This window comes from Vigna unguiculata, chromosome 3, assembly GCF_037176805.1.
Source record: "Vigna unguiculata cultivar grain cowpea cultivar isolate G323 ecotype 2 chromosome 3, ASM3717680v1, whole genome shotgun sequence".
NCBI lineage: Eukaryota > Viridiplantae > Streptophyta > Magnoliopsida > Fabales > Fabaceae > Vigna > Vigna unguiculata.
In genome coordinates, this window is record NC_140794.1 from 63,476,740 (window position 1) to 63,503,481 (window position 26,742).

At 30.5% G+C, this 26,742-nt stretch overlaps 2 protein-coding genes, 1 long non-coding RNA gene and 1 pseudogene across 4 annotated transcripts; 1 reads left to right on the forward strand and 3 right to left on the reverse strand.

Moving 5' to 3' along the window:
• Positions 1-3,651: 3,651 nt before the first annotated feature.
• Positions 3,652-5,797, reverse strand: LOC114179409 (glutamate receptor 2.8-like). Its single transcript, XM_028065745.2, has 4 exons — positions 5,404-5,797; positions 4,986-5,310; positions 4,439-4,848; positions 3,652-4,112 (listed from the first exon to the last, which is right to left on the reverse strand). The coding sequence occupies exons 1-4, from the start codon at positions 5,743-5,745 to the stop codon at positions 3,765-3,767; spliced, it is 1,425 nt and encodes a 474-aa protein (XP_027921546.1). The 5' UTR covers positions 5,746-5,797; the 3' UTR covers positions 3,652-3,764.
• A 5,298-nt stretch (positions 5,798-11,095) lies between these two features.
• Positions 11,096-12,083, forward strand: LOC146888006 (uncharacterized). Its single transcript, XR_014993539.1, has 2 exons — positions 11,096-11,451; positions 11,581-12,083. It is a non-coding gene; the product is annotated as an uncharacterized LOC146888006 (long non-coding RNA).
• A 734-nt stretch (positions 12,084-12,817) lies between these two features.
• LOC114175548 (glutamate receptor 2.8-like) lies at positions 12,818-15,668 on the reverse strand (annotated as a pseudogene). The gene is made up of 4 exons (XR_014993538.1): positions 15,263-15,668; positions 14,622-15,175; positions 14,026-14,306; positions 12,818-13,413 (listed from the first exon to the last, which is right to left on the reverse strand). The product of XR_014993538.1 is annotated as a glutamate receptor 2.8-like (transcript).
• A 4,321-nt stretch (positions 15,669-19,989) lies between these two features.
• On the reverse strand, positions 19,990-26,621 carry LOC114175549 (glutamate receptor 2.8-like). The gene is made up of 4 exons (XM_085670488.1): positions 26,282-26,621; positions 25,852-26,160; positions 25,366-25,775; positions 19,990-20,352 (listed from the first exon to the last, which is right to left on the reverse strand). The coding sequence occupies exons 1-4, from the start codon at positions 26,619-26,621 to the stop codon at positions 19,990-19,992; spliced, it is 1,422 nt and encodes a 473-aa protein (XP_085526614.1).
• Between the last annotated feature and the right edge of the window lie 121 nt (positions 26,622-26,742).

Sequence of the window (26,742 nt, forward strand, 5' to 3'; positions counted from 1 at the left end):
TATTTTCAGTTCCGCAGTCTTGTTAGATTTTTCTAAAAAAAAACAAATAGAGAAATTTTAGGATAATAAATCATGAATAAATCTATATAAAAGACTAGAATGCTACTTTCACTTTTTTTTAACTAATGTAAGATCTTAAATTCACATTCAATTCCTAAAAATTTCCTCCCTCCACACCACATTTTTTTTATATGTATAAAAATTAATGTATAATTTGATTTTTTTAATTTTAATATATTTTATATATTTGACATTATATATATTATATTATATTATATTATATATATATATATATATATATATATATATATATATATATATAATTTAACACTTTTAAAATATTCGTTGAAGATCTGTTATTTTTTTTCAAGTGTCTCACGAGCATCTTAGTAAATCACTGATAAAAAATGGGTCTTAAATAACATGATTTACATCTCATTATAAGAATCAAACACTACAAAAAAATATGATTGACATTTCAATAAATAATAGCAACTTTTTTACTGAGTGCGTCATCTAGGTTTATTGTATATCTCCATGATATGTGTGCCACTACCATTATATTAATGTCCTAAGCATTTCTGTGAGAACCTGATTATAAATTCTAAACAGAGTAGAATTTTATTAATACATTAATATTTTGTTTTCTTTATTAATAGTATATTATATATATATATATATATATATATATTAAAAAAATTAAAAGGTTTTAAAGTGGGTCTTCTTTTTAAATAACAGACGCATGTAAATCTGAAAGAAATCCATCTCATCTCCAGGTCTCGATCTTTCTCAGTAAATTGACCTCTTGCATTTTTTCTTGAGGATCCAAAGTCATAGAAATAATTAGAAATAATTAGTGTAAAAGATTCTACCATACAAGTCAATCAATTTTATATTAGGATAAATTGAAATTTTTCTCCTTGATAAAACAACTCTAATTTTTCTGGTGTATGCAACTATCTCTGGTTGCATGTGATTTTTTTCTTTTTTAGATGCATTTTCATCTAACCATGGTCCTTAAACCATTATTCAATTGTTGATTTTAATCTTTGGATTGTGAACATAGGACCATTGTAAGTGGAGACATGGCGTAAGGAGGAAGAACAATGATAGAATGTATTTTACAAGGTAATGGGAGCTAAATTCCTTTCAGATTTAAAGTCATATTGTTAAATTTAAAGATTAAGGTATAAATTTGTAGTTGCATGCTGACTTAAATATCCTATTATTTGAATTATTGGTTAGTTTGAATTGGTTTGATTGATATAACTAAACATTTTTATTGAATTGAAATTATGTTGTAAATGATATAGTAAGGTATTGAGAGGGTGGGTTACGAAGGATTTAAATACCTTGTAATGTGAGACTTTTGATTATGTGAAACTGCAAATTTTTTAGTTAAATAATGATTTGAAACATGTTTGGGAACATAACTGCTGGATTGTTATTTATTTATGTTAGGTAGAAACATGATAAAAATAAATTTTGTACAAAATTATAAATTATTAATTTGTACAATTTTTTTGTACGTTTAAATTTATTTACAAATATATGTATAAATTGTGAAGATTAGAAAAAGAAAATGAATATTTTATAAATGTAGGATTTTCCCTACAAGTTTATTGCGCTATGATTGTCACATTTCCCATTTCTAAGGAGAAATGCTAATATAGGATGAGGTCAGGTGTATTGAATGAGACTTGTGATGTATGACTATCCTAACTTTACTAGTATCAAACTCAGAGGTGGTGAGAGTCGAAGGAAGCTTCACAGGGTTGACGATATGATATGAAAGAAGATTATACTTAACAAGCTAATGAAGTTAACCTGTAAGTACTGGATGAGATATATGATGTACTACTTGAGTTATTATTGTATAGAATGAGAAGAGGAGGGTCAGTATGACAGGTGCATAGTCTCACGAGTTCATTCAATATACTAGTTTTCCAAAGAACCATGAGTCTTGAGTCTAGAAATTGATCTACAGGGTGATCTTGGACTTTTTAATTAACTGACTTTAATTTAAAACTTTGCTGAAAATTATGATATCTTTCAATTATGAATTATTTTTGTGATATTTAGTTCACCTTGCATTTTGTATATTTTGTTTTTCTTATTCTTACAATGATAATATATTATGTATATACGGGAACAAATGTAGGAGCGGAGGAGATAGTAGCGATGGAGCTGGAGCTACCCACTAGAGAAGTAGTATATGAATGAGTTAGTGAATATGTGTTAGTTTTTTTTTTGAAAGACTATACTAAGCTATTTTGAAATACTTTATTGTTAAACACTAAATAGTAACTTAGTTTAACTATAATTATTGATAGTATTAATGAGTTATAATCTTAATTATAATTATTAAGAGAATGATTAAGAAAATAGGGTTGTTACAATTGTTGTCACTTGCTCCTCTTCCTCTTGTTCTTCCTTATTCCTTTCTTCTCATTCATCTCCAATTAATTTATAATAAACATCTTATTAAATTTGATGAGAAAATTGATACTCATTTTACCATAGATTTAAAAAAATATAATTACAGATGAACTTTCAAAAAATTTAATTACCAACAAATTAAAAAAAAACATTTATGAGCAATTTTATCCAACCTTAAACAAAACCTTTGACTTCCATTTTACCGACATAATTTATCCTTGAAAATATTTGTCAATAATAAAATTTTTGAACTACCAACAGATTTTATAGATGATTTTTACTTCCAAATGATTACAAATATTTTTCTTCAATCATTAAAATCCTATAATTTATCGATACAATCATTAGATAAATTCATTTTTTTTTCATTGATAAAATTCTATCGAGAATATAATATTTTCTCGTAGTAGATAATAGGAAATTTAAGGCTAACCTAACGAATAAAAAGTGATTAAATTGTGGCTATCATCACTAGTTATATTGATTTGTGTTCTATGTGGACTTGTTCTTCCTGTTTATTATGGCAATGATAACAATATCTAATGTAAAATTAGTTTTGTATTTTTGTTTGTAGTAGTTTAATCCTTTAATATAATAACATATAGATGACTTTCTACTCACAATTGAGTGGATTTAATATCAATTTTTTAAATTTCAGTTGGTAGTAATGTAAGATTAATAACACATCTTATGAGTTTGACATTTTTGAGTATGACTTATGAAATAATGTATGATGTCTTTACATCTTGTTTCTGTTATATTCTTTTATGAATTATAAATAATTTATCCTGCATAATTTTAATACTTATTTTGGTTTAATTCCTCAATGTTCAATATATTGGTTGATATAACAATTATTACAAAAAAAAATATTATTAAAAACTAGACGGTTTAGATGAAAATGAAAAATATAAATGTATATAAATATTTGCAATGAAAAAAAAAATTATATTAGCAGGTTCAACCCAGAAGGATTCATAATTACACAAAATATATTAGACTTAATGAAGGTTTATATAACAGTATATCCACTTTGATATGCATCTTTGACGTATCTAGATTTTACTTTTCAATAAATACTAAAATAAAAGTGTCAGCCTTACATAGAGACTGTTACGCATTAGTTTTATCTCATTTTTTTACAAATTAAACATATTCTATTTTGTGTATCTTCAAACCTGGATTCTTTGCCAATTTAATATCGGATGTTAACACATGTTCAATTTCAATTTAATTAGAATCTCAAACACAGAATGATACGTCCGTTTCCCATAATATATAATAATCTCCGAATATTGTAATAAGGAATCTATGTTTGACAATTCTTAAGCCTCCGTTCCATGAGTAGAATCCTGAATTGGATGAGTGCGTGCTTCCTTCTTGAAAAGATGAATTGCGGACATAATCTCAGTCAATGCTTTAGCCATCAGAATTAGTCTTCGCCAAATAAATCTTTCTGAAACCAATAACGCTAATAAAGTAGAAATCCCAGAAATAATGAAAAGCCCAGCGAAGCTACGAAAGCTGAGACTGAGAGGTTCAGAAGAAGATGTTTCCTCAGACGAGTCTTCTCCAAAATATTTCTCCTCAATCTCATTCATTAATCCACTTTCAATCACATTCAGGATGGCTCTCGAGAAGTAAGCCGTGAGATTGGAGTTTAAAGGGAATACCTGGAAATATAACATAATTTATAATAAAACTATACGATAAGTGCACTCATTATATCATATATCTATATAATTACTTGAAGTTAACTAAATTACTTCTCCGAAGAAAGTCTGATTTTGCATAGATGAGTTAGTTATGACTTCTGTATTATTGTATATGTTTAGAGAAGTTCATAAATTGAACAAGCAAAATATGTGCTAAAACTAAAAGGCCTGGTATAGTTTAGTCTGCTTAGTTTTACAACGACAACAAAAAATAGAACAAATGAAAGAAAAAGAACCGAAGCACAAGCTTGTTGAAGAATGAGAGATAGAGAAGAGAGACTTACAAAACCAAACCCTGCATTTCTATATTCGGGGCCAGACATGATGTAATTGGATCCGTATTCTTGAAGGTAGAGTTTAAGGTAGGGAACTTCATCGAATATAGCTGCAACACCCCCATTTTTGCTTCCAAGCTTTAGAGCATCATGGTACTCACCAGTGTTGTTGTATGGCCTTAGTCTGGATGGGTCAAACTTAAACCGGTCAATCAACACATCGTAAACGAAAGACCCCCCTTGGTATCCAACGTAATAACCCTCTCTCCTTAAATCATTAACGTTCAGAAAGCTTGGTTGCAGTTGATCCAAGGTCAATATAGAAGTCAAGTTAGCAGTGTAACTTTGCATGAGGACGAACGCCAATACAAGCCAAACCATCAACACAAATCTCGAGCAACCTTTGACCACTACTTCTCCTGAAAATAAAATAAATTTGGTAATTAGGCATAGATAAACTTTATAGAAAATTAATCAACAGCATATATATATATATATATATATATATATATGTGTGTGTGTGTGTGTGTGTGTGTGTGTGTGTGTGTGTAATTACTTTCAGGAAGAATGGCTTGAGAAATTGGAAACAGCAAGATAGTTGCAGGGCCAAGCTTTGTTTGATTTGGCGAACCCTCCTGATTAGGCAACGCGTTTACGTTTCTTTCCATGATGAGTATGGCAAGCCCTATGAAGGTAGAGATGATGATTATGCTCAACCACAGATCCCAACTGAAGGGTTTCACAAAAGTCCACATGTTCTGATCCCTCCCATGTTTAGCTGGTACTACCATTTTAACTCCCGATGCAGTATATGGCACTGTGAAATCTGCGTAATTTGAACGGTTGGCTAGGATTGTTACATCCCCTACCACGACCTCATTCTATTTGGTAGTGTTTTGTTGCAAAGATAAGACTCATAGTCAGGTTTTCTTAAATGAAAAAAAGAAACATGTACAAGACTGAAATTTACTAACCTTTGGCGGGATTTGTTTTTGAAGTGCTTGGTCAAATCTAAAACCATAGCTTGACTCAACAGCAGCAGGTAGAAGATGTAGAGAAACATTGAAGGGTAAGTAGGTTACAGCGGCATTGAAAACATCCATGCAATATCCTGATGCTGTGTACTTTTGTTGAGAAGGGTCCCAAACTACTTTCACAAACTGGGGGAAACCATCTCTTACGGGTACCCTTACTGTTAACTTTATCTCTCCATTCTCCAATCTACCATTTGATCCATTTCCAGTTGGTGCCTCTAGTAGCACGAGCAACACAATTAATGACCAAGTCAAAAGAGATAAAAAGCACTTACCCTTCATCGTATAGTGAGTATTAGCTAGTACTTTAAATCATCACAACCAAAACAATACATTGTTATTCACTCCTTCCTCTATATATAGAGTTTTTAGATCATTGGAGAATGCTTATTTAGTTGCCAAATAATGGATTCACAAAAATATTTTAAACTATAGTTTACAGATAAATTAAAGTTCAATCAGCATCCAATAAGTCCTTGCCATTGAACAACATAAAATGTATTTTTGTTTTCAATTGACTGTATTTTTTAACAACTTGAAATATTTTCTCTTTTATTTAATGCTTTAGACCTTTGAAATTCAATATACAGAATGCTTGTTAAGGAATAAGAGCATTGGTTTGATATAAAAATTCAGCACAAAATGTAAAAGAAAAAAAGACAGTTGTTAGTTTTTCATGGTTAGGATAGGTCTTGTGAGTGAAGAATTCAACCTCATAGACTAAGTCCACCAACCGAGATCAATTAAAACTAATTAATACACTGTCACTTTCTAATAAAATTAGTTTCTCTTAATTTTATAAAATTGATTTTACTATTTAAATAATTTTAGTTTAAAATAAGTAAATTGGGAAGGTTATCTCTTGGTATGCATTTATTAATACATAATTAATATTTCTAGAAAAAAAATTATGTAATCAATTGTGAAGAAATGAATAAAAAAAGAGAGAGTCACAATTAAGGCGAAAACACGTGGTTGTGTTAATGTTGTGTTGAGGTAAAGGAATGATGCTATTTTGTTTTCTATTTGGATACGAGGGAAAACAGCTACATTTTATATATTTCAGAGGGTTTTGAGATGAAATATCAAATTTCTTTTGACACTATTAAGGAAATATATGGTAAATGTGAAACATAAGAATGGAGTAAGGAAGGAGAATCACAAACAAAAAGTTACAAAGGGAAGTAACTTGTGTAGAGTAACAAGACAGAGATTGTCCAACATGAAACATGAAAAACCAAATTCATGTTACTGTGGTGAAACCTATACATAAAATACTCAGATGAATCAACCACTCAGAAATCTACACAAATGAGTTTTAGAAATATACACGATGATAAACAAATGAGAAAACTTATAAACAAACAATAAAAACTAAAATAAAAATCCTTAAAGGAATCCGATCCGATACATGTATCTCAGACCAAATATAATAATACAGGAAGCTTAATTTGAAATATAACATTTCTAACTCAACCTACAACACTATCCATACACACAAATTATTGGTGGATGAATTTTTATTTACTTTCTTTTCTATACAATCAGTGGTGGTTTTCACAGTAAACTTTAGAGGACCAAAATAATATACTTAAAATTTATATATGTTTCAAAGATGAGTGTTAAAAAAAATCATGATCTCTCTAATTCAACAACTTCAAAATAAGTAAAGAATTTAAAATATGAAAAAAATAGTAAATTTGTCTTGTTTTTAACTTCACCGGTATCTTTCTTCTTATCATTTAAAAAAAAAATCTATTCTTTTATTCTTTATCCATATACCCTTCTTTTTAAGTTTAAATTTTTTTAATTTTTTTAATCAAAATTTAATAAGAAATGAAGAGACTTAATTATTAAAACAAAGATTTATGATAATCGAGTTACAGTTAATATAGTCATGAAAAAACATATAAAACATAACTTTTCCTTTTATATTCATAAAAAGTTAAATCTATACAACACTTATGAAATAAAAAATATTATTTATTAAACTAATATTTCACTATCAAGTGAGACAAATAGAAAGTTATTGTTTTTATCTTCAATAATGAAATAGAACATATGACAAACAAGAATAGAAATAATGAGTTTGTATCTAAATTCATATCTTTCTTCAAAAACAAAAGAAAACATGTGAGAGTATAATAGGTGAGAAACTCAAAGATAATGAAAGAGAATATAAAAAATATTTCAATAATTTGTTTATTATTTATTATATTTAATTTTATGCTTTATTATTTATTAACATTAAATTTTATTTATAACTATGTATAAAGATGAGTCTCTCTTTTATGTCTAAAATTACTTCTTTCTAATCTATCATCTACAATATAATTATTTATTTATTTTTAAACACTAACTTTTATTTCTACATGTTTTCTATAAAACTATTCTAACAACAATTTTATTATTTTATATTCATTAAGAGTTATTTTTTTTTTCTTTCCTCCCTCTATTCCACTCTGTTTTTAATAAATGTAATTTTACTTTGTGTATCAACCTAATGATGTTACAATATCATTACCTACTAATATAATATCATATATATATTTAGAAAATTCATACACACAGACGTGACACTATATCTATTTATGCTAGTATTTTATAAAAGAAATAAAATTTTACTAAATTTAATTTATATTAATATAATATATTATATATAATTTTAAAAAAAATTAAAAATCTAGGGGGAGCCATGGCCCCCTTACAGGAACACGTTTACAATATGTTCACTTAAAGTATTTATTCGTTAGAGGGATGAGACAAGAATGATTTGAGGCTGATTGAAGTGTTCACTTGTAGATATTTGAAAAAGAAAAATAAAGAAAGTATCGAAAGATTCCATTATCTTCCCATCCTCTCTCATATGTAGAAATTTGAAGATGATTTGTGTAAGATTACCATAATGCCCTCAATTATTTTTGTTGTTGTATTAATTCAAGTCGATTGACGTGCATGTTTTCTAAATTTATATAAATTAATGACGCCAATCATAACTAATAGTGTTGCATAATTATGATAATAATGTAAAAATCATTTTTAAAATTATGTTTCCAATAATAATTAATATCCCAAATTTTGAAATTGTTTAGCAACAAAAATTTCAATATGTAAATATATTGTATTTTATTATGTTTTTATTAGAATAAGGGTTACATATGTTTTTGGTTCCTTAACTTTCATAATGTGTTTGGATCCACATGAGTATTATTCATGCGAATGGAAAGCGAGTTGCAGACATGTTTGGCTCTACTGATTTGCACTGATTTGAGAGGACGGATTTGCACGAGTTGCAGATTAGCACCCTCTAAAATGAAGAGAAAAGTAGGGAAAGACAACTCATCACATTAAAATTACTTCATTGTCCATGTGTTTAACAATTTAATTTACTTATATTTATTACTTTCTTTTTTTTTATTTATATATATATATATATATATATATATATATATATATATAATATGTATACATATAATTATATATTAATTATATGTATATTATAATACTAGAATATATTATAAAAATAATATATATAATAATCATTTTATATATACATAATAATAATTAGTATATATATATATATATATATATTTAATTATTATTTTTTAAATAATAATAATAATAATTATAATAATTAGTATTATATAATAATAATAATAATAATATTATTATTATTATTCAAATAAATATTTTTTGTAAATGAAGTAATTATATAAAATAAAATAACTTTAAATAAATGTGGAGATATAATATTTATTATAAATTATTTCAAGTTATCATCGAGAATAATAATAATTTATTTTAAGTTATTAATGATAATATCAATAAATTATATTTTTCTAATTTTAAATGACATTTTTAATCTTATTTTGATATCATTTCTTCTATTTACATTTAAGGGTAAAATGGTAATAATATAATTGACTCTATTAAAAATTATAATTTATTAAATTTTATCAATCATATCATATACAAACTTTCATCAATTTTCCACTCAAATCATACAATTTTTTTTCTTAATCCAAACAACCTCATCTTTACCTATAAATCAACGCAAATCCACTCTCTCAAAATCCACACCTCAATCCAAACACAACACCAGTGAAAGTTTGAATTAGTCTATCCTAGAAACTTTAAACTAATTTAGTCTCTCGTCTATTTAAATGCGTGAATTTGGTTCTTTAAATAATTTTTTAAAGTTTATTTCACATTTCAAACGCGTTTCTCAATTAACATCGAAGCATAAATGTGTCTTAAACTGTGTAAACAAACTCAAATATTATCATGAAACACATCTGAAACATCAAATAAACTTTACCAAATCTTGTTGAAAGGACTAAATTCATGCTTTTCTAAAGTTGAAAGACTAAATTTGACTAAAGTTTTCAAGGAGACTAATTTCAATTTTCACTAAAAGTTAAAGGACCAAAAAGATATTTAACCCTTAAAATAATTTTTTTAATTTGTTCATTAAATATTTTTATAAAATAAATCTAACTCATCTAAATATAATTTTAGATTATTTTCAACATTAAGGACAATTTGGTAATCTTATTTTTCTTTCAATTAAACTTAAATTTTAATTTATCACATCAATTAAATAACTCACAAACTTTTATTCTAAATTCATACACTTTTACCTCTAAATTCCTTAAACTGAACAAAACAAATTTAAATCTCTAATACAGTCAAATTCATCATCTCTCTCCCAAAATTAATCTTCACAAGTGAACACACCATTAAAGAGTAAACTTTAAATTTAATAATCTTATAAAACTAACTAATAATATAAGATTTACATCCATTTATATACTATAAACTTATTTTATCACTGATTAATGTGAGACATTTAAAGTATACAATATTTTTCTTTTATTTGCATCATATTTATTTAACATATTCAACTTCATGTGGTGCACTTGTTAAAAAATACAAATCCGAATTCTCGATAAACACTATGACTAGCCCTCTGAAAGAACAAGGTGAAGACAAAGACATTGGAGTAAAAACTGAATACCTCAAAGGTGCCACACCAACAAGAATCCACTCGAATGCATCTATGAAAATATTAGCGGTCATGGAACAGGAAAATGCAGTTTTGGTGACAAACACCTAAACAAAACAAAGGTATTTTAATGAAATTCTACGGGTCTTACTTAAATGATACAATCACTTTGTTTACATCTATTCAACCCTTTTATAGTTTTTTTTTATTAATTATTTTATCAAATATGGTTATTCAGTAATTTTTTTGTCATGGTGACCGATTTTTTTTTATCCCCGGAAGAACATCTAGAAATAATATTTAGACAACCTTAAAAATCTATATACAAAGAATTAGTAATTAAAGTTGATGATGCAAAATTCTGAATTTTGATTAATAGTCCACAAGTTAATCATTCTTAAGTTAGAATTAATTAATTGATTAAAACATATTAAGAATGCCAATTTCCAAAAAAAGTATTAAGAATAACTTTTTGCTAACTGAGGTTATTTAACTGGGATGTCCAACCCTTGGTCAGTAATAATGTATGATACCCACGGAGTTTATTAAGCCTGGTTAAATGTTAATGAGTTCTGAAGTTATTCGTAATATTTTATATTCTTTTTTTAATAAAATTCACCAATTAATTTTGATTTCCAGGTCTCATGTATTATGATGTGTGGTTGTAACGATCTGGCATGCCTTATCAATATTTCTTCGCATAAGGATCCTCAGATAAATAACTGATGAATTTATATAAACACTTACTTCAATAACTAATTGGTACTAAACTAAAAAATGTGAGATTTGAGTAATTAATAAATCTTGTGGAGATGCATCTCTTCTCATAAAAAATGAATAATTCAATTCGATCTTGAAAGTGCAAAAGGTCCTAGCAAGTAAAAATCAGAAGTATTTATTCTTCTCCTGCAAATCTGAAACAAAATTTCTCTCTCTAAAGCTGACTTTCAACTTTCTCTCTCATCGTCTAAGTCGCCAGAAAGGTAAGACTCAGAGTTCAAGACTCTTAACTGCTTGATATTTCTCTGTATGTTTGTACTTTTTCAAAAATTTCTAATCTGTATCTTGTCATTGCTTGTTCATGGTTTTCTGAACATTTTGCAACGGAGTAGCTTCGACATCACGTTTCACAATCTCGAAGGACAAAACGACATGGTTTGATGTGGTTGGAGGAGATTGAGTTCAGTGAAATGGGTCGTGGATTTTGGTGGGTTTGAGGTTGAACTAGGTGGTGACCACCATGTGCCTGATAATATGCATGAAAGAAAGAGAGAAATAATCGATAGATCGATGATGTTAGTATACAGAGAGAGAAGGATGAAGGAGAGTGTGATATTAGATTCTGAGGAGGTGAGAATTAAGTGTGGTTAATTAAAATATGCAAAATTTAGACTCACATGTAGTTTCGTTTAGGAAAAAGTTAGTTTGATGCTTTGTATAAGTACTTCTTTGACAACTATGCTTCATAATAAAATATTAAATTGAATTATTAAAAAATTATCAGACAGAGTTGTTTAGAGGAAGTAAGTGATGTAACCTTAGCTTTTCTTTGCATCAGCTTAGGCTTTTGGTTCTTTTGTTTTAACAGCTTGTCTATTATGTTGACATTTGTTCATGGCGCTTTCCTATGTATTCTCTCTTTATACCTTTTCTTTTGTAACACAACAGAAATAATGTTCCTTTTTTCCTTCTTTCACGCTTCTTGTTTTTCTCTTCTTCCTTTCTTGTACGCTATTCTGTATTAATGTTTCTCATCTTCTCTTCAGTATGCATGTTTTTCTTTTGTAACACACAGATTAACATAACACCTGTCATTTTTTAAGGTCTGAGGAGTGGGAGTTCTATGCAGTTTGTATGTTTATTTAGCTTTTTTGCGTTTAGAAAATGTTGTTAGCTGGTATATCGCCGAAAGTGTAACCAATTTCAATCCATATCTCTAGTCCATTTGTTCTGTCAGGTTGCAATTCATTCATGTGTTGGAAGATGTCAGAGCATAGAATATGATTTCTACTTTATGTTTGATGCATTTTTAAAACAAAAAATGACAGTATATTAGATAAAAAGTAGTTTTAGTTTTGCTGAAAAGGGTTGAAAGGCTTGTTATGCATGTTCTGATTATCAATGTCAGTATTGGAAATATAACCATCTTTTAAGTTGTTTTGTTTTAGTATATCATAAAATACGGTTACTTTATAATTTTTTATTATGAGGTCAATTGTGGTGATATGGCATAGGACAGTGGGGTATTTCTCCCACATATAAATGGATAAAAATTGTTCTCCCTATGCTAAATATGACTAGAAAGACATCTAAGAATGTGTTTGGATAATAGGAAAATTTCAAGCTAATCTATCGAATCAAAAGAGATTAAATTGTCACTATCATCCCTACTTGTGTTGGTTGTGTTCTGCTTGGATTTGTTATTCTAGTATTTCCGACAATGATATGGAAGGTAGCTTTGTTTTTGGAGTAGTTTAATCTTTAATACAGTATGAAGGTATGATACATAGATGACTTTCTACTCACTATTGAGTGGATCAAATATCAATATTTTAAATTTCAATTGGATACTAATGTTAAGATTAATAACATATTATAAGCTTAATATTCTTGAGTATGAGGACGAACTACATGAGGTGGTTGGCACGTCGTCTTTACCTGGATACTTCTCTGTTGCAGAAAACAACTGGTTCCACTTTCCATCATTCTCGAAGAAGCCATCGATTTCATACCCGCATTTAAGATGCAGGTTTTTGTCACAGTGGATTTCGCTCACTTACTGTTCGACCCTCGTCTTCCTGCGTCTTGCCACCAAACTGCTTCTTCTCCCATGCCAGATCATGTGCAACGCTACCACGACTTAGCCTTCGAAATTGGAATCCAACACAGCGTCATCTTGCCGCCACACCTCAGCCAGTTGCTGCCACTGCCGTACTAGTAACCTTCTGCCATTCAAATTACATTAAGTTCTTATTAAATAAAATAATGACATGTAAAATATTTCTAAATCACAATCAAAACACGTAAAAAGGAGATTTTAAAATATGCTTGGCACAGGAGCAACATTCATATAGCTTTTATACTTATTTTGGTTTAATTCCTCGTTATAAGAATGTTGTCACACAACAAAAATTATTATTATTAAAAACTAGATGGTTTAGAAGAAAATGAAAAATATAATTTTATATAAATATTTACAATAAAACAAAAAATATATTAGCGGGTTCAAACCCATAATTAGAAAAAATATATTAGACTTAATAAAGGTTTATTATAATAGTATCCCCTTTGATATGCATTTTTGATGTATCTATTTTTCAAATTAACCATACATTCTATTTTATCTATCTTCAGCCATGGATTCTTTCCGAATTTAATATAGCATGTTAACAATATTCAATTTCAATTTATTAGAAATGCAAACACAGAATGACAGTTATGTTTCTCATAATATATGTAATAAGGAATCTATCTTTGTCAAAGTCTTAAAAGCCTCTGTTTCATTAGTAGAATCATGAATTGGATGTGTTTCCTTGGAAAGTGGAATTGGGACATACCTCTCAGACAATGCTTTAGCCATCAAAATAAGCCTTTGCCAAATAAATCTTTCTGAAACCAATAACGCTAGTAAAATAGCAATCCCAGAAATAAAGAAAAGCCCAGAGAAGCTATGAAAGCTAAGACTGAGAGGTGAAGAAGATGTTTCCGCAGACGAGTCTTCTCCAATATCACTCTTTCCAAAATATTTTTCATCAATCTCATTCATTAAACCACTTTCCATCACATTCAGGATGCCTCTCGAAAAGTAAGCAGTGAGATTGGAGTTTAAAGGGAATACCTGGAAACAACACTATACAATAAATTATATGATATATCTATATAATTCACATTTCATTAACTTGTTATTTGAAGTTTAACTAAATTACTTCACCGAAGACAAAATCAGATTTTGCATAGGCGAGTTAGTTATAACTTGGGTATTTATGTTTAGAGTAGCTCATAAATAGAACAAGCAAAATATATATGCTGTAAAACCTGGTATAGTCTAATCTTATTAGTTTTACAACGACAACAAAAAATAGAACAAATTAAAGAAAAAGAACAGAAGCACAAGCTTGTTGAAGAATGAGAGAAATAGAGAAGAGAGACTTACAAAACCAAAGCCTGCATTTCTATATTCGGAGCCAGACATAATGTAATTGGATCCGTATTCTTGAAGGTAGAGTTTAAGGTAGGGAACTTCATCGAATATAGCTGCAACACCCCCATTTTTGCTTCCAAGCTTTAGAGCATCATGGTACTCACCAATGTTTCTGTATGGCCTTAATTTGGACGGGTCAAACTTAAATTGTTCAATCAACACATGTAAACGAAAGACCCAAACTGGTATCCAACGTAATAACCCCCTCTCCTTAGATCATTTACGTTGAGAAAGCTTGGTTGCAGTTGATCCAAGGTCAATATAGAAGTCAAGTTAGCAGTGTAACTTTGCATGAGGAGCAACGCCAATAGAAGCCAAACCATCAGCACAAATCTTGAGCAGCTTTTCAGCACAAAAGTCCACATGTTTTGATCCCTCCCGTGTTTAACTGGTACTACCATTTTAACACCTGAAACAGTGTATGGCACTGTGAAATCTACAAGTTCCGAACGGTAGGCCAGGATCGTTACATCTCCTACCACAACTTCGTTCTTTTCTTTCATCATCTTAAGCAAAGAAAAAAGTAGTTCACTTTCAGATTTTCTGGCTTTATCTTTTTTTTTTTTCTTAAATACAAAATTCAATATACTAACCTTATGTGAGATTTGTTTTAGAATTGGATGTCTTCCAGAAATCTTGCTTGATTCAACATCAATAGGTACAATATGTATAGAAACATTGAAGGGTAAGTAGGTTAGAACGGCATTGAAAACATCCATGCAATATCCAAATACGTTGTACTTTTGTTGAGAAGGGTCCCAAACTACCTTCACAAATTGAGGGAAACCATCTCTCATGGGTACCCTTACTCTTAACGTTATCTCTCCATTCTTCAATCCACCATTTGATCCATTTCCAGTTGGTGCCTGTAGTAGCACAACCGAAACAATTAAAAACCAGGAGAAAAGAGATAAAAAGCATTTATCCTTCATCGTAGCAAGTAGCTAGTACTTTTTTTCATCAAACAAAAACAAAACATTATTATAGAGTTTTAGTCCATTGGAGAATTCTTATTTAGTTGCCAATATAATGGACTTACAAAATATTTAAATAAATTAAAGGTCAGTCAACTTACAAAAAGTTGGTGCCAGCTAAAATCATAATAATGTATTTTTGTTTTCAATTAATTGCATTTTTATAACTTCAAATATTTTATCTTGATATTTTCACCTTTCAAATTTAACGATAAGAAATATTCAGCAGCCAATGAAGAAGAGTGAAAGTATGATTGGCTCCGATAGATGCGTACAAATAGCTAAGCAATTCCAGAGAAGGACAGTTGTCTTTAAGATTGAGATAGGTCTTCTCAGTGAAGACTTCAACCTTATAGACTAAGTCAACCCATGGTTTAAAACTAGGAAAATGATATTTTTGTGCCACAACTTTTTATACTCATTTTATATTACTCATCACTACCCTTAATTACCTTTTTTTCTAAATATATAAATTAATTTTTTATTAAGGTGATTTTATCTTCATAAAGTTGTCAAATTGTAGCAAAGAATCTTTCCCATTAAAACTAATATACCAACACTTTCTAAAATTAGTTGCACATAGAATAAATTTTATAAAATTCATTTTTAAGTCGTGTAATTATGTTTAAATATTTTTAGTTTAAAATAAAGGTAATTGTAATTTTTTTTATTTTTTTTATCTAACATAAAAAAAAACTATAATATTTTATCTTAAACTTAATTTTATAACACAAAAATAAATATATGAATATTTTACTCCAAATTACTTTAACATAATTTCAGATAATTCCACCTAAATTCAAATGCACAATACATCTTATACGAATATATACTGTTGATATTTTCTCTTTTAAAACAATTTATTACAATAATTTTATATTACTCAGTAATAGAAAATTATTTAATATTTATGGAGGTTACTTTTGAAATAAAATTTTTTTAAGAAAATAAATAAATTGGGAATGTCTTCTCTTAATTTTGTTACTATTAATACTTTCCTATTATTTTATTAATTATAATTTTTTTTAAGAAAAAAGTCTCAAAAAAATATTTTTATTCTAGCGTATCTCTATTAAATTAATTATAAAATTATGTTTAAGATAAAAAATGCCTCAAAAGAATATTTAATTACAAATATAGTTTTATTACATTAATTATAAGTTTATGTTTGAGAATAAAATTTAATTAAATTATTATTAGTGTATGTTAATTTTTATTGGTATTAAAAATGATAATTAATGAAACATTTATTTAGTAAATTATAATTTTATTTACGAATGAGAGAATGATTAGTTATTTTTATTACTCTTCCAGAAACAAGAGTCTTGAGTCTAGAAATTTCTCTGTAGGGGAATTCTTGGACTTTTTAGTTAACTGAGATTAATTTGAAATTTTGCTGAAAATTATGATATCTTTCAATTATGAATTATTTTTGTGATATTTAGTTCACCCTTGTATTTTGTATCTTTTATTTCTCTTATTTTTGCGATCATCTATATTATGTATACACAGAAGCATTTAGGAACAGAGGGGATAGTAGCAATGGAGCTGGAGCTGGAGCTATCCACTATCCACTGAAGATATAATATGGGAATGAGTTATAAAATATGTGTTAGTTTTTTTTTTTTTAAAGACTGTGTATTAAGCTATTTTGAAATACACTATTCCTTAGTTAAGGACTAAATTGTAACTCGGTTTAACTATAATTACTGATATTATTAATGGGTTATAATCTTAATTATATATAATTATCAAGAGAATGAGTAAGAAAATAGGATTTTTACAATTGTTGTCACTTCCTCTTCCTCTTCATCTTCCTCTTTTCCTACCTTCTTCCTTTCTTCTTATTTTTCCCTTCTCATTCATCTTATTAATTTATAATAAACATCTCATTAGATTTGACGGAAAAATTGATACTCATTTTACCATAGATTTTAAAAATTATAATTAGAGATGAATTTTCAAAAAATTTAATTACCAATAATGAATTTAAAAAAAATCATTTATGAAGAATTTTACCACAACATGGTCAAAGCTAAAGCAAAAACTTTGACTCCCATTTTACCGACATAATTTATCGTTAGAAATATCTTTCAGTAATAAAAAGTTTGAACTACCAACAGATTTTATTGATGATTTTTACCTATAGATCATTAAAATCCTAAAATCCATCGGTAAAATTCTGAGATAAATTCTATTTTTATCGACAAGTTTTTTTCATTGATAAAATTTTATCGAGAATATAATATATTTTTTAGTAGATAATAGGAAATTTATGACTAAGCTAACGAATAAAAAGTGATTAAATCGTGGCAATCATCTCTAGTTATATTGATTTGTATTCTCTTTGGACTTGTTCTTCCCGGTGTTTATGACAATGATAACAAAGGTTGTATCTAGGGATGTCAACGAGGCGAGTATGGTACGGGTAGTAGCTCTCCCGTACCCTACCCACTGAATAAATATCTGCCTTGTATTTGTACCCATATCCGTTGGGTATCCGTTATGCGGGTACCTGCCTATTTTTTTCATATTCATGGATATCCACGGATACCCACGGATATTTACAAAATTATTTAAAAAACAAATATATAATCATAAATTCAAATAAAATACATAACTACCATTAATTTTAAATAAAATTCAAACAAACTCAAGTTCATACAATTCCAAATAATTATAAAAATAAATATAAAATGATGTTCAACACTATGAAAATTCTTTAATTAGTGCTTGATCAACAAGCCCACTCTCTCCAATTGATTCTTGAAAAATAATCAAATAATAAATCTCAACTGCCACATGAATGTCTAGAGATGTACTTGGAAAAAAACAACGTATCAATACTTGAAACTGGAAAAATGAAGACAAAAGACAAGATGTGCAGCTTAGAAAAAATTATATCAGAATGTTTTTTACTAATATATATATATATATATATATATATATATATATATATATATATATAATATATATATAAGGGTATTTTTGTGAATTAAAGTTTAGCGGATACGGATATTATGATACCCGTACCCGCCCCATTAACATGCGGGTATCAAAAATATTCGTACTCGCGGGTAGCGGGTATCCATTTTTAATATTCATTTTCTATCCATTGTGGGTTTTATCTACAGATACCCGCAGGTACGGATATTTTTGATATCCCTAGTTGTATGTAATGTAAAATTAGTTTTGTATTTTTGTTTGTAGTAGTTTAATCCTTTAATATTATTTTAAGTTATGATACATAGATGACTTACTACTCACAATTGAGTGGATCTAATTTCAATTCTTTAAATTTCAGATGGGTAGTAATGTTAAGATTAATAACACATTTTATGAGTTTGATATTTTTGAGTATGACTTATGAAAGAATGTATGCTGTCTTTTCAATTTTGTTTTTTCCATTATATTCTTTTATGAATAATTTATCCTGCATAGTTTTTATACTAATTTTGGTTTAATTCTTTAAAGTTCAATATATTGGTTAATATAAAAATTGTTACCCAAAAAAATTATTATTAAAAACTAGACTGAAAAATATAAATGTATATAAATATTTGCAATGAAAAAAAAGTTATATTAGCAGGGTTCAAACCCAGAAGGATTCATAATTACACAAAATATATTAGACTTAATGAAGGTTTATAATAATAGTATATCCACTTTGATATGCGTTTTTGATGTATCTACTGTACTTTTCAATAAATACAATAATAAAAATTTCAGCCTTACATATAGAGACTGTTACACATTCAAGTTTTATCTCATTTTTTACTAATTAAACATATAGGGTTAAATATGTTTTTGTCCCTCAAGTTTCAGTGAAATTTGGAATTAGTCTCTCATCAAAACTTTTGACCAATTTAGTCTTTCATCTTTCAAAATGCGTGAATTTAGTCCTTTTAACCAAATTTTGTTAAGTTTATCTGACGTTTCGATCGCATTTCATGATAGTATTTAAGTTAACATTGAAGCAAAAATGTGTCAAACAGTATAAATAATTTAAATACTATCATGAAATGCGTTTGAAATGTCAGATAAACTTAACAAAATTTGGTTAAAAGGACTAAATTCACGCAGTTTGGAAGATGAATGACTAAATTGGTCAAAAATTTTAATGAAGGACTAAACCCAAATTTCGCTGAAACTTGAGGGACCAAAAACATATTTAACCCTTAAACATATTCTAGTTTGTGTATCTTCAAACCTGGATTCTTTCCCAATTTAATATAGATGTTAACAAATGTTCAATTTCAATTTAATTAGAAACTCAAACACGTCCGTTTCCCATAATATATAATAATCTTCGAATATTGTAATAAGGGATCTATTTTTGACAATTCTTAAGCCTCCGTTTCATGAATAGAATCCTGGATTGGACGAGTGCGTGTTTCCTTCTTGAAAAGATGAATTGGGGACATAATCTCAGTCAATGCTTTAGCCATCAGAATTAGTCTTTGCCAAATAAATCTTTCTGAAACCAATAACGCTAATAAAGTAGAAATCCCAGAAATAAAGAAAAACCCAGAGAAGCTATGAAAGCTGAGACTGAGAGGTGAAGAAGATATTTGCGCAGACTCGTGTTCTCCTCCAACATAATTCTTTCCAAAATGTTTGTCCTCAATCTCATTCATTAATCCACTTTCAATCACATTCAGAATGGCTCTCGAAAAGTAAGCCGTGAGATTGGAGTTTAAAGGGAAGACCTGGAAATATAACATAATATATAATAAAACTATACGATAAGTGCACTCATTAACTATATTACTTCTCCGAAGAAAGTTAGATTTTGCATAGACGAGTTAATTATGACTTCTGTATTATTATATGTTCAGAGTGTGAACACAGAATATAAGTAAGAATGCTTTCTGAATTTGTAATCTCAAGTCTGTGTTGTTTATTTCAGAGGATTACAGTATTTAAATAGTTTTGCAGAAGATAAAATAAAAAAAACTGCTTCCCCACTCTGCCGCAACTCATGGGAAGCTTTTCTGAAAAATCGGGTAGCTAATATATAGCTCCCTCAATCCCTAAAGAATCGGTCAGCATAAGACCGTTTATTTAAATAAAATAACTCACAAACGTAAATATGCAAATAAACATAAATCCACTAACAATCCCTCCCTTAAACTAAAGCTTTAAGCTTTTAAACTTTAGTTTATTTCTGATGCTTCAATCATGCCCAACATACTTCTGATCTTCACAAATTGCTCCAGCTTGAGTGGCTTAGTCATTATGTCAGCTATTTGATTTTGGGTGCTACAGTGGCTCAACTTGATTTTTCCTTCTCTGACAAGATCTCTTAAGAAATGAAATCTAACATCAATATGTTTGCTTCTGCCATGAAATACTGGATTTTCAGATAACTTAATAGCTGAATTACTGTCACAGAATTAGAATGAGTTTCTGTTCTTTAAAACCAATGGTCTCCAAAATTCTCATGATCCAGATGCATTGACATGCACATGAAGTTGCAGCTATGTATTCTGACTCTGTAGTAGATAACGTCACTATTGGCTGCTTTTTGGATGACCATGAAACTGCACCTGTTCCTAAGGAGAATACGAATCCTGATGTGCTCTTCCTATCGTCTATATCACCTGCATAATCACTATCTGTATAAGCCACTAGTTTTATATCTTCTCCTTTCTTGTAGAATATTCCAAGCTCAGTAGTTCCCTTTAGATATCGTAGGATTCGTTTGATAGCATTCCAATGAGTCTCTGAAGGATTAGCCATGAATCTGCTAATTAGACTGACCGCATACATCAAATCAGGTCTGGTTGCAGTCAGATACATAAGACTTCCAATTGCTTGTTTGAAGAGCGTGGCATTTGCCTTAGTTTCTGTATCCATTTTGGATAACTTGGTTCCTGGAACTATTGGATTCTTTACTGCATTGCACTCCATCATATTAAATCGAGCCAATACTTCCTGGGCATATTTTCGTTGACATATGAAGATACCATGTGTACTCTGCAAAACTTCAATTCCCAGAAAATACCTCATCTTCCCCAAGTCAGTCATGTCAAACATCGACATCATAGAATTCTTAAACTCATTACACATGCCTCTATCATTGCCAGTGTAAATTAAATCATCCACATATAGACTTACAATAAGAATTTTACCTTCCTTTGCTGACTTTGTGAACAGAGTATGTTCGCAAAAACATCTTTCAAAGCCATTATGTAAGAAGTATGCTTCTATTTTGTTGTACCATGCTCTGGGTGCTTGTTTGAGCCCATAAAGTGCCTTCTTTAATTTGTACACCTTTTCTTCCTGTCCCTTTTCTATGAATCCAGCTGGTTGTTGAACATATATCTCCTCCTTTAGTTCTCCATGGAGGAATGCGCTTTTCACATCAAGTTGAAAAATAAGCCAGCTATTTTGTGCAGCCATAGATAGAATTATGCGAATAGTGTCTAATTTGGCAACTGGTGCAAACACTTCTGTGTAATCCACTCCATAGTGTTGTGCATAGCCTTTTGCAACTAACCTTGCTTTAAATTTGTCAACCTCACCATTCTCCTTGAGCTTAGTTTTGTAAATCCACTTCACTCCAATTGGCTTCACTTCTTTGGGAGCATGAGTTAATTCCCAAGTTTGGTTTTTCTCTATAGCCTCCATCTCTTTCACCATTGCTTCTCGCCACTTCTTGCTCTTAAGAGCCTCTTCAAAGGTTATTGGATCAGTTTCTGCTACTAGCATAGCATTAGTATTGATGTCATCATATATGCTTCCCCCTTCTTCATAGTCTGCCATCCATACAGGTTTTCTTCTATTTCTTCTCGCCCTCCCTTCAGTTGGGACCTCACATGTTTGAGTGTGAGGTTCGTTTCTGATAGTTGCTCCTACAGTTTTTGGTTCTGGCTGCTGCTCCTCGTTGTCGGATTCAGATTGTGTATCAATGTCATCTTCTCTTTCAGCAATTTCTTGCTGTTTTTCTGCTCCACTCTGCTCCCACCTCCAACTTTTATTTTCTTCAAATATAACATCCTTGCTGATTATTATTTTCTTGTTGACTGGATCAAAGAGTTTGTATGCCTTGGATTCATCACTGACTCCAAACAGAACACATGGTTTGCTTTTGTCATCAAGTTAAACCCGTTGTTGATCTGGTGTGTGGACATGAGCTAGACACCCGAACACACGAAAATAATCAACAGATGGTTTTATTCCACTCCATGCTTCCTCTGGGGTCTTATCCTGGATGGCTGATGTAGGGCTTCTATTCAGAATGTGTGCACACCATTTTGTTGCTTCTGACCAAAAGATTTTTGGAACCTGTCTTCCAATTAGCATAGAACGAACCATATTCATGATGGTTCTATTCTTTCTCTCAGCAACTCCGTTCTGCTGCGGAGTATAGGCAGCAGTCAATTGCCTTCTTATTCCGTGATTTCTGCAGAAATCGTCAAATTCTTTTGAAGAAAATTCTCCTCCTCTATCTGTTCTTAAACAGATAATACTTTCTCCAACTTCATTTTCAACTAATGCTTTGAAGCTTTTGAACAAAGAAAATGTTTCAGACTTCTCACTTAAGAAATATATCCAAGTTTTTCTTGATAAATCATCAATAAAACTTAGAAAATATCTCTTATTGCTGCTTGATGTTGGTTTGATTGGCCCGCATAAATCTGCATGAATTAGCTGCAGTTTTTTTGATGCTCTCCATACTCCTTTCTTGGACATAGTGTTCCTGTGTTGTTTTCCTGCCAGACATTGTGTGCAAATATTTTTAGGGACTGTAATTCGAGGCAAACCTGTCACCATTTGTTTAGAGGCAAGGGTGTTTAAGCCATCATAGCTTAGGTGTCTGAGCCTGTTGTGCCACAATTGAGAGTTGTTTTCTGCATTCATCTGGAGACACGTATCTATTCCCATGGCTGTTGTCAGTACAAACATCCTGCTAGCATTCATTTGAACTTCACATATTTCTCCTTTCTCAGGGTGTGTAATAGTGCAAGTATTGTTCTGAATTTTAATACTCAGCCCTTTTTCCTGAAGTTGTCCTATACTCAATAGGTTATTTTTCAGTTCAGGAACATAGTACACATGTGTGACAATATGCATCAATCCATTCACCTTCATCCGAATACTTCCTTTCCCCATTACAGCTATATGGGTATCATTTCCCAGCTTTACTTTGCCTCTAAAATTCTCATCTAATTCTGAAAACCACCCCTTGTTGCCACTCATGTGGTTGCTGCACCCTGAGTCTAAGAACCACTCATTCTTCTTTACTTCTTTGCTTTCTGCGATAGCCATTAGTAAAATTTCTTCCTCGTGTTCTTCCTCCATTTCTGCATAATTTGCTTTCTTCTCCCACATAGGACATTCATATTGAAAATGTCCAAGTTTATGACATTTGAAACATTCAACTTCATTCTTGTTGAATGTTTGCCTCCCCCTTCCTCTACCTCGGAAGGCTCCTCTTGCTCTCCCTCTTCCTCTTCCTCTTCCATCAAACACAGTTTGCATAACCTGCTCGACTTCCACTGAGTGTGTCATTCTCTGCTCATGAACTAATAGACTACTTTGCAATTCATCTATAGTCATGGTGTCCAAGTTATTGGATTCTTCAATTGAGCATACTACATAGTTGAATTTTGTTGTCATAGACCGTAAAATTTTAGCGGTTATGACACTTTCTTGCATATTCTCTCCTACTGCTTTCATACTTTTGGCTATCTTTAAAGTGCGGCCAAAGTAGGAATTTACTGTTTCGTTCTCCTTCATTTGCAGTGTCTCAAATTCCTTGCGTAAGGCTTGCAATTGTGCACGTTTCACCCTTGTGGACCCTTGAAATTTCTGTTTCATGGAATCCCATATATTTTTGGACGTTTCATCATTTAGAATTGTATCCAAAATTTCTCTATCAATTGCTTGATAGAGATAATTTTTCACCTTCAAATCTTTGAGTTTTTGTTCTTCCAGCCGTTGGAGTTCTGCTTCTGATGCTCTTGCCTTGTCTGGGACAACATCAATACCGTGTTCCACCAAACTCCAATACTCCTTAGAGCGCAGGAAATTCTCCATTAATTTTGCCCAATGGTCATAGTGACCATCAAACTTTGGAATGGCAGGTTGAACGTATTTGCTTGGTTCAGCCATTTCAGGTATACCCAAAACTCATAGTGTATCACTCTTCCCAACCCCAATTCAGAAAGCAGAACTCTCTAGTGTTTCTCTCTCTCCCTCTCACGATCTCTCACGGTAGCTTTCTTGGTTCAGGCCCCTGTGAAGGGGCTCTGATACCAAATTGTGAACACAGAATATAGGTAAGAATGCTTTCTGAATTTGTAATCTCAAGTCTGTGTTGTTTATTTCAGAGGATTACAGTATTTAAATAGTTTTGCAGAAGATAAAATAAAAAAAAAAAAACTGCTTCCCCACTCTGCCGCAACTCATGGGAAACTTTTCTGAAAAATCGGGTAGCTAATATATAGCTCCCTCAATCCCTAAAGAATCGGTCAGCATAAGACCGTTTATTTAAATAAAATAACTCACAAACGTAAATATGCAAATAAACATAAATCCACTAACACAAAGAAGTTCATAAATAGAACAAGCAAAATATGTGCTAAAACTAAAAAGCCTGGTGTAGTTTATAGTCTTATTAGTTTTACAATTACAACAAAAAATAAAACAAATTAAAAAAAGAACCGAAGCACAAGCTTGTTGAAGAATGAGAAAAATAGCGAAGAGAGACTTACAAAACCAAAGCCAGCATTTCTATATTCGGGGCCAGCCATAATGTAATTGGATCCGTATTCTTGAAGGTAGAGTTTAAGGTAGGGAACTTCATCGAATATAGCTGCAACACCCCCATTTTGGCTTCCAAGCTTTAGAGCGTCATGGTACTCACCAATGTTTCTGTATGGCCTTAGTTTGGATGGGTCAAACTTAAATTGGTCAATCAACACATCGTAAACGAAAGACCCAAACTGGTATCCAACGTAATAACCCTCTCTCCTTAGATCATTAACATTCAGAAAAATGGGTCGCAGTTGATCCAAGGTCAATATGGATGTCAAGTTAGCAGTGTAACTTTGCATGAGGATGAACGCCAATAGAAGCCAAACCATCAACACAAATCTAGAGCAACCTTTGACCACTACTTCTCCTGAAAATCCAAAATTTTTGTAATTTATCACAAATAAACATTGTAGAAAATTAATCAACAGTATATGTGTAATTACTCTCAGGAAGAATGGCTTGTGATATTGGAAACCACAAGATAGTTGAAGCGCCAAGCTTTGTTTGATTTGGCGAACCCTCCTGATTAGGCAACGCGTTTACATTTCTTTCCATGATGAGTATGGCAATCCCTATGAAGGTAGAGATGATGATTATGCTCAACCATAGATCCCAACTGAATGGTTTCACAAAAGTCCACATGTTCTGATCCCTCCCGTGTTTAACTGGTACTACCATTTTAACTCCCGATCCAGTATATGGCACTGTGAAATCTACAAGCTTCGAACGGTTGGCCAGGATTGTTACATCCCCTACCACGACATCATTCTATTTGGTCGTGTTTTTAGGCAAAGATAAGAGTGATGTCAAGGTTTTTTGGCTATATACTTTTTCTTGAATAAAGGAAAACATGCATGACTGAAATTTACTAACCTTTGACAAGATTTGTTTTTTGAAGTGCATGGTCAAATGTAGAGCCATAGCTACCATAGCTTGACTTAACAACAGCAGGTAGAACATGTAGAGAAACATTGAAGGGTAAGTAGGTCAGAACGGCATTGAAAACATCCATGCAATATCCTGATGCTGTGTACTTTTGTTGAGAAGGGTCCCAAACTACTTTCACAAATTGGGGGAAACCATCTCTCATGGGTACCCTTACTCTTAACTTTATCTCTCCCTTCTTCGATCCATTTCCAGTTGGCGCCTGTAGTAGCACAACCAAAACAATCAATAACCAAGTCAAAACAGATAAAAAGCATTTACCCTTCATCGTATAGTGAGTAGTACTAGCCAGTACTTTTAATCACCACAACCAAAACAATACATTCCTGTTCACTCCTCCCTCTTTATATAGAGTTTTAGTCCATCGCTGAATGCTTATTTAGTTGCCA

What these genes read in the sequence shown, in the direction of transcription:
- LOC114179409 (XM_028065745.2), bottom strand. Translation starts at nt 5,745, where the DNA reads ATGAAGGGTAAGTGCTTTTTATCTCTTTTGACTTGGTCATTAATTGTG. An exon ending in AAAAACAAATCCCGCCAAAG is followed by an intron (nt 5,311 to 5,403) that starts GTTAGTAAATTT and finishes ACTACCAAATAG; the next exon opens with AATGAGGTCGTGGTAGGGGA. An exon ending in TCAAGCCATTCTTCCTGAAA is followed by an intron (nt 4,849 to 4,985) that starts GTAATTACACAC and finishes TTTTATTTTCAG; the next exon opens with GAGAAGTAGTGGTCAAAGGT.
- LOC114175549 (XM_085670488.1), bottom strand. Translation starts at nt 26,621, where the DNA reads ATGAAGGGTAAATGCTTTTTATCTGTTTTGACTTGGTTATTGATTGTT. An exon ending in AAAAACAAATCTTGTCAAAG is followed by an intron (nt 26,161 to 26,281) that starts GTTAGTAAATTT and finishes ATGTCGTGGTAG; the next exon opens with GGGATGTAACAATCCTGGCC. An exon ending in ACAAGCCATTCTTCCTGAGA is followed by an intron (nt 25,776 to 25,851) that starts GTAATTACACAT and finishes TTGGATTTTCAG; the next exon opens with GAGAAGTAGTGGTCAAAGGT.